General features: G+C 32.7%; 1 protein-coding gene across 2 annotated transcripts in view; it reads left to right on the top strand.

Moving 5' to 3' along the window:
• Window positions 1-5592, top strand: part of Cysltr1 (cysteinyl leukotriene receptor 1) — a 34755-nt gene extending 29163 nt beyond the window's left edge. For both annotated transcript variants that reach the window (XM_005412634.2, XM_005412635.2), the window contains one exon: window positions 3427-5592. In XM_005412634.2, the coding sequence (XP_005412691.1) occupies window positions 3454-4476 (1023 nt within the window). In that variant the 5' untranslated portion in view covers window positions 3427-3453 and the 3' untranslated portion in view covers window positions 4477-5592. The remainder of the gene's footprint in view (window positions 1-3426) is intronic.
• The last annotated feature ends 2556 nt before the right edge of the window (window positions 5593-8148 follow it).

The raw sequence follows: 8148 nt of genomic DNA, 5'->3' as shown, positions 1-8148 counted from the left end.
TATATGTGTGTGTATGTGTGTGTGTATATGTATAGTATATAGCTAGTATGTGTGTGTGTGTGTGTGTATATATATACACACATATACATATATATAGGTGTATATGACAGATAATAAGAAAAAGGACAGAGGGAGAGGAAAAAAAGGGTATTGTAGTCCAGTGTGGACAATGCATGCGTGCCTTGACAGTACAATTGTCGTGCATGTTTTGTGTGTTCTTTGGCCTGTTGGTCTGGTTTTTGGCCTATGTATGATAATTAACTTTATAGGGTCTTATAAGATAAATGTATGAATCTGATGCTGGAAAAATAAAAAGGAGAAAGGAACTGGGGTGTGTTATGTATAGGTATCGCTCCCCGATGGTGAGTGTAATCATTATGTACTGCAAACATGTACTAATAAAAGTAAAAAAAAAAAAAATAGGCAAGAGATCTAGATTTTATGTTGAGGATACTTGAGGATCACTGATTTTTATTAATATTTAGTGATTGTACATAATAATGGGATACAGTTTGATGTTTCAACACATACATACAAATCAGAGAAACTAATATTGAAAATTTTAAAGCAAGGACACGTCGTAACTGGAAACTACAATGGGTACAACCTTATTGTAGGAAGAATTTGTAGCAAAGTATATTGAAGATTGATGGTGGTGGGAAGGGCTTCTGGTAATTATCTAGTATTTTTCAAATGTGGTTCGTTCAAATGTCATATCAGAAGCAAAAGGTAGCAGGGTGGTTTTCACGGGCTTGCAAGATGTTGATCAAGGGGTACAAACTTAGTTATAAATGAATACAGTTTGGGGATGTATTGTACATCATACTGACTATAGTTATCTTGGTAGTGGTAGTCATTTCACAGTGTATACTACATCAGTTCATCATGTACATCTCATGCATGTGTATCAAGTATATTCAGTGTTTGTCAATTATACTTAATAAAGCTAAAGAGAAGAAAAGCTATAGCAAAAATTTCAACAGCACCATCTAGTGGCCTCACAGCATTATACTACCTTGTTAAAGGAAAACACCTAACACATAATTAACAAAAAAGACTGGATTAACTTTGGGCAAAGTAAATGGTAGCAGTAATAAACGTGGGAAGTTGTCTTCCACCTGCAATCACTTCTATAGTTGTTTCTGTAACCTTGGTATGGAAAAGAGATCGGTTCCATACATTGCTGTCAGTTCTTGCATACACAAGCAGTCTGCTTACCTTACAAACCCCAACTCCTGTCTTACCAGGGAATAAGACATGTGTAAAATAACAACAAATAAGGCTCCAATTAAAGATAATCTACCATATTATATATTGATGAGTTGCTTCCACTTTCATAAAAAATAAAATTGGAATCTAGAAAACACTGAAGACATTACTAATTCTATGCTATCTCATCCCTAAATCTTTATTAACTGCCCTGGTGAATTCAATAGACCAAGTAACAACTTCTTGCCATAAAGGAAATTATTGTATATGGCAAAATATTAAGATTTGTATAATACATCTAGGAAAAGAACAAGGATGAACAGCTACAGTTGGGTAAAAACTTTCTTAACCAGCAAGCATATTTGCACTAGTTGTACCACATCTTTCCTCAGAGCCTTAAATTATGACACAGATTATTTAAATGTATTTCACCCCTAAAATAACTAAATGGCCTATAATGTTTCTCCAACCATGGTGTTCTACTATTTTAAAAAGAGTTAACCATGTTCTAGATTAAGAATCTCCACCACAGGAGTGAGTTTCACTAATTACAAATTAGATTATTTTTACATAGTACTGTATATGTTACTTAGGAAGCTCTCTTCTTGAAGCAATCAAGTATTTTCATTCATATTTCATTCGCTAACAGAATTCAAAGCTCTTAGAGTAGAAATAGATAAATAGCTAGAAATGTGCAAAACTACTATCAACGTTTTCCTTAATTGAAAAAAATCATAAATTTATTTAAAAGGAAAATTTATGGAATAATATAAATGTATTACAACTTACAATATGAAAATATATTTTGCTAAGGTCTTAAAGTTTAAGAGGAAGCCCATCAGGCACACATGGATGGGAAAAGAGAAAAAAGTGTTTTCAGGGTGCCCGTGGGACTCAAATCCCTCTCTGGGCAGCAGAATGCTTCTGAATCTCTCATCACCTTACAACTTTCACTTACTAATCAAAAAGTATACATAAGATGTAGATACAAAAACAGACACTTTGAAACTGCTGGAAGATAACACCAGGGAAACACTTAAAACCCCGGGCACAGACAGGGACTTCTTAAACAGAACTCCCATAGAACAGAAAATAATACAAACAACCAGCAAATGGGATTACATCACATTAAAAATTTTCTGCACAACAGAGGAAACAGTTGACCAAATAAAGAGACAACCTACAGAATGGTAAAATGCTGCCGGTTAGTCTTCTGATAGTAGACTAATATCTAAAATATATAAAAAATTCAAAAAATTAACTCTACCAAAACAAATATCCCAATCAAAAATGTGCAAATAAACTGAATAGATACTTCTCAAAAGAATACAAATGGCAAATAAGTGAATTAAATAATTTTTAGCCATTACAAAAATGTAAACTTAAACAAATCTAAGATTCCATCTTTGCTTTGTTTTTTGTCTATGCTGTTATTTTATTATTGTTTTTTAATTCTCTTTGAAGTAACATTATTTAGAAAGGCTATTGTCAAGAATGTGGGGAGAAAGGGACACTTATACATTATTGGTACTAATGTAAACTAATACAACCACTATAGAAATCAGCGTGAAGATTTCTCAAAAAAGTAAAAATATAAATTCCATTTGACCCAGCTATAGCCCTCCTGGATATATTCCCAGAAGAGTTTAAGACATCATGCTATACAAGTAGTGATACATGCATGCCCATATTTATAGAAGCACAATTCACAACAGCTAACCTCTAAAAATAGCCTAGATGCTCATCAGCAGATAAATGTATAAAGAAAAAGTGGTATATACATTGAATGAAGTATTTTTCAGCCATAAAGAATGAAATCATACTATTTGCAAGAAAATGGATAGAACTTGAGACCATAATGTTAAGTAAATTAAGCCAGACACAGAAAGATAATTGTCCCATGGTTTCTCTTCTATAGAAAACCTAAAATATAAATTAATAAAAGAGTAAAATAAATTAGAGATGATAGAAAACAAAACAGTGGATTTTTTGGAGATGGAGGAGAAAATGAAGAAGAGAGAAAGATAGAGAGAAAGGGTAAAGAGATAAAAAGTGATTAAGATATTTTACATATATGTACCAGCTCTCCAATACAAATGTAACTATTATCTATTGTAAACACACACTAGTAAAGGTGACATAGTGTACTATGCAACAAAACAATAATTCACAATTTAAGATGTCATAAAAATTTACACGATTTTTTATATGTTTTAGGCACCAAGCAGAAATTCCTAGAGAAACATGGATGAAGCTGGAAATCTGACAATATCTTCTGCCAGCAATAATGCATGCAATGACAGTATTGATGAGTTCCGCAATCAAGTGTATTCTACCTTGTACTCCATTATCTCTGTTGTGGGTTTCTTTGGCAATGGCTTTGTGCTCTATGTTCTTGTAAAAACATACCATGAGAAATCAGCCTTCCAAGTATACATGATCAATTTAGCTGTAGCTGATCTACTGTGTGTGTGCACGCTGCCTCTCCGTGTGGTCTATTATGTTCACAAAGGCATTTGGCTCTTTGGTGACTTCCTGTGCCGTCTCAGCACCTACGCCTTGTACGTTAATCTCTATTGTAGCATCTTCTTCATGACAGCCATGAGCTTTTTCCGGTGTGTTGCAATTGTTTTCCCAGTTCAAAACATTAATTTGGTTACCCAGAAAAAAGCCAGGTTTGTATGTGCTGGCATTTGGATGTTTGTGATTTTGACCAGTTCTCCATTTTTAATGACCAAAACTTATCAAGATGAGAAAAATAATACCAAGTGCTTTGAGCCTCCACAGGACAATCAAGCTAAAAATCATGTTTTGGTCTTGCATTATGTGTCATTACTCATTGGCTTCATCATCCCTTTCATCACTATAATTGTTTGTTACACAATGATCATCTTTACTTTACTAAAAAGTTCAATGAAGAAAAATCTGTCCAGTCGTAAAAGAGCTATAGGAATGATCATAGTTGTGACAGCTGCATTTTTAATCAGCTTCATGCCATATCATATTCAACGCACCATCCACCTTCATTTTTTGCATAATGAAACTAAACCCTGTGATTCTATCTTGAGAATGCAGAAGTCAGTGGTCATAACCTTGTCTCTGGCTGCATCGAATTGTTGCTTTGACCCTCTCCTATATTTCTTTTCAGGAGGGAACTTTAGAAGAAGACTGTCTACATTTAGAAAATATTCTTTGTCCAGCATGACTTACATATCTAAGAAAAAGGCTTCCTTACCAGAAAAAGGAAATGAAATATGTAAAGAATAGTTTAAGCCCATCTACAATGCAACAAAGTGCAAATAGTTCCTCAATTATTTTCTTAAATCATTTATAATTAAAAAGAAATTTCCCACTAATAATTTACAAATACTTAATCAAATATATATGCTTATGAATCTATCTTATGCATTTCATTATTAGATATATTAAGTGTTAAAACTTCAATCCACAACTATGGGCTAAATTATAAACTGTTGGTTGACCATTCGCCAAAAGGTGAAGAATATTTGCCGTTTTTCACTATAAAATGTGGAATTAAGATCAAGCTTTTCTTCCTCTAATAAGTTTTACAAAAGATAAGAACTAGACTTCTAAGACCTACAGTTATCAAGTAATTCTCAATGGTCCTATATTCTTTTGTATGAATGCCTTCAGGTGAGATCTGGAGATAACCCAAGAGCTACATAAAATTTACTGCAACCTTATACTTGGAACTACTGACCAGCTAGGAGAAGTAGGGCTGTTTCTTCCAGAAAAGAATGTACAAAAGCTAGACCAGATGAGTATTCAGTGAAATGGCCCTAAAGACTCCATGCAATGTACACTCTGGAAACTGAGGAAGATAACCCTGATTAAAACTCAGCTTGTCTCCAGTTTTCTTCTGCCCCTGCCTCAGGTCTGCTAAAAACAATGGTGGCATCTTTGAGATTCCTAGTGAGATTTCTATAAGGATTTCTCTCCTTACATGACATATAATCCTCAAGAAGTCAGACAACTGACACTTCCATATATGAACAGAACTAATTAAAAAATTATCTTAAGAAAAAGAAAAGGGGACTACTTTTCTACATGCCTATTAATAGGATCAAAATTAACTACAAAGGATCTCTGAAGAAAATCTTGAAATTCCATGCTACAAATTCTTTCAAGTGCATATATTTATGTACATGTGTATAGCTATATGTAAGACATTTTGTTCTTTCATAGGCATTTGTGGGTAAAAGTTAATTATAAGCTTTATTACTGTTTCATACTTTTGCTTGTTTTGGGCATGTCAACAGAAATATCAAAGATATTTTATAATATTTTTATCTTACAGGAGAAGCTTTATTTTTAAAATGGTGACAACTTGGTTATGGTTAAAATATATTCCTGGGCAAGCTATTGCTGAAGTACAGTGTTTTTCTTAACTTGTGTAACTTGTTTTTTAAGTGTTTTAAAAAGCACATTGCCTCAGAAGAAATAGATGACAATAGGAAAAATGATAGGAAAAGTCCAAAGGAGTTCTATCTGAATCTGCTTTATATACATCATTTTTATTTCACTTCTAGTATTGCAATCCGTTGAAAAAAATCACAAAATATAAAGGGATTCCAAGGCATAATAATAACTTGTACCCACTTTTGTTTAACATACGTGAGATTTGCCATTACTTATGCTTTTACTGTATATTGTTTTTTCCTTGCTTGAGACAAAGATCTCATATAATATTTTCCATACAATTCAGTGTTCGTTGCTCATTTACTAATCCTCCTGCTAGTCAGCAAGCAACACAGTATTGTAGAAGAGCACTACATTGTAAGCCAGAAGACTTGGATGCTAACTTGGTCTCTATTATCTACTGACTGTATAACATTAAGCAAACACCTTCCTCATTTGTAAAATGGAAATAATGACAGTTGTCCTGCCTTTTATATGTCATATTGAAACACAAATGAGATCATGAATGTTAAAGTATTGCCTTACAGGTAAATAATGAGTTGTCATTCTAAACTACTTATAGGTGGCTTCATTACTTAAATATCCAGATTCATCTTTACTACATATATTCTAATTTTGAAATCATTAAAATATGGCCATAGTTAAATTGTATTGCACATAAAAGAGTATTTTAACAGCGATACATGTGCACCCATGTTTACAGCAGCACAATTTTTAATAGCTAGATCTTGGAAACAACCCAAATGCCCACCAACCAAAGAATGGATAAAAAAAACAATGTGGTCTTTTTATACAATGGAGTACTACTCAGCCATAAATAAGAATAAACTGGATATTTTTATCAGCAAATGGATGCAAGTTGAGACCATACTCATAAGTGAAATAAATCAGATACATATATGTAAACATTGTATTGTCTCCCCAGTGTGAGAAGCTGAAAGAGTAAGATCCAAAATGTAAAATAGATATTGTAAAATGGGAAGAAACTTCAAAAGGAAAGAGAAACTGGAATGAGGAAATGGAGAAAAGAAGGGGAAAGTATATATATATATATATATATATATATATATATATATAAGTTAAGATAGTCATACTACTAATTTCTCTTAATTCATTGAAAAGAAAGGTTTGTGCTAATATTGTTTGGACAATTAAATTCTGATACCTTGTACTCTGAGTAACTAATTTAAATATAACACTATGCAATGTGTTAACCATTGTTACCCTCCTATTCTCTTGTTTAGAAATTAGGGGAGGGTTTTCCCTTTAAAATGAAAAAGAGTCTTTTAGTTTATTCCTACTTCTAGTTTTTTTAGTATGTTCTCATTTCTACTCAAAGTCCCACTTACCCCATACAGAAATATACCACAAAGTCTTCACCTGCAAACCCACGATGAATTTATTCTTCTTTCATGCCTTATGTATTTATACTCTGTACTGTACTGCTTAATACTTATTTTCCAAATTTCTCATATGTGTTAGTATTTTCTCCCAAAGTAGAGTGATTTTTGTGGATTATCAATTCCTTGACATTGGAAATTACATCTTTAAATGACATTTAATGAGCTCTATGTGCTGTACTGTGTTTTAAATGCTTTACCTGTACCAATGCATTTAATGCTTATTACTGTCCTTTGACATATGTACCATTATTATTTCTCCTTTACTGAATTAAAAACTTTGGCACAAACAGATTTAGTAACTTGTCCAATGTTAGACAGCTAGCAAGCATCAGAACAAAGTCTCAAACACAAGCAGTCTACTACCGCAACTCATGTTCTTAATTTACTACACTATTCTGACTAACCATTTTTCTATCATTTCAGTTATATAAGATGAAAAAGTTTTAGAGATCTGCTGTACATCTTAGTGACCATAGTTAACAGTATTGTGTTGTACACTTTAAAAATTTGTTAATAGGAGAACTTTTTATGTTTAGTAGCCTTAGGTACATATAATGAGAGAGAAAGAAAAGAAGCAAGTGTTTATTATTAATGAGTTTTTATTCATTTTAAAAAACAAACTACAGGGGCTGGGGATTTAGCTCAGCAGCAAAAAGCGCGTGCCTGGCAAGTGCAAGGTCGTGAGTTCGGTTCCCGGTACCGGAGAAAAACCAAAAAAAATAAATAAATAAATAAAAAACAAACTGCATGCTCAAAATTTTTAACTATATGAGCACATGAACCACACCCTAAAACCTAAAATTCCAGTCAAAACATGTTAAAAACATTGTATAGTACCTAAGAATGTTGATATTAGAAAAACTTTCATGTTTGTAAGTCCCAATGGCAGTATAATATCCAGTGGTATTGATGTGCCATCTTCTGACATATATGCCTTTGGCCATCAACAGTCCTTTAAGACCTTATCACCTTATCCAGACTTTCTTTCATTATACACTTAACTTTGTATTTTAATCAGCAAATATGGTCTTAGTATCTTAAAAATATAATTTCTGAAAGGAATAATCTGTATTTTAGTCACCAGAATAAATATAAA

Source organism: Chinchilla lanigera, unplaced genomic scaffold (assembly GCF_000276665.1).
Source record: "Chinchilla lanigera isolate Chin_1 unplaced genomic scaffold, ChiLan1.0 scaffold00156, whole genome shotgun sequence".
Classification (NCBI taxonomy): domain Eukaryota; kingdom Metazoa; phylum Chordata; class Mammalia; order Rodentia; family Chinchillidae; genus Chinchilla; species Chinchilla lanigera.
This window is presented reverse-complemented; position numbering and strand designations above follow the sequence as displayed.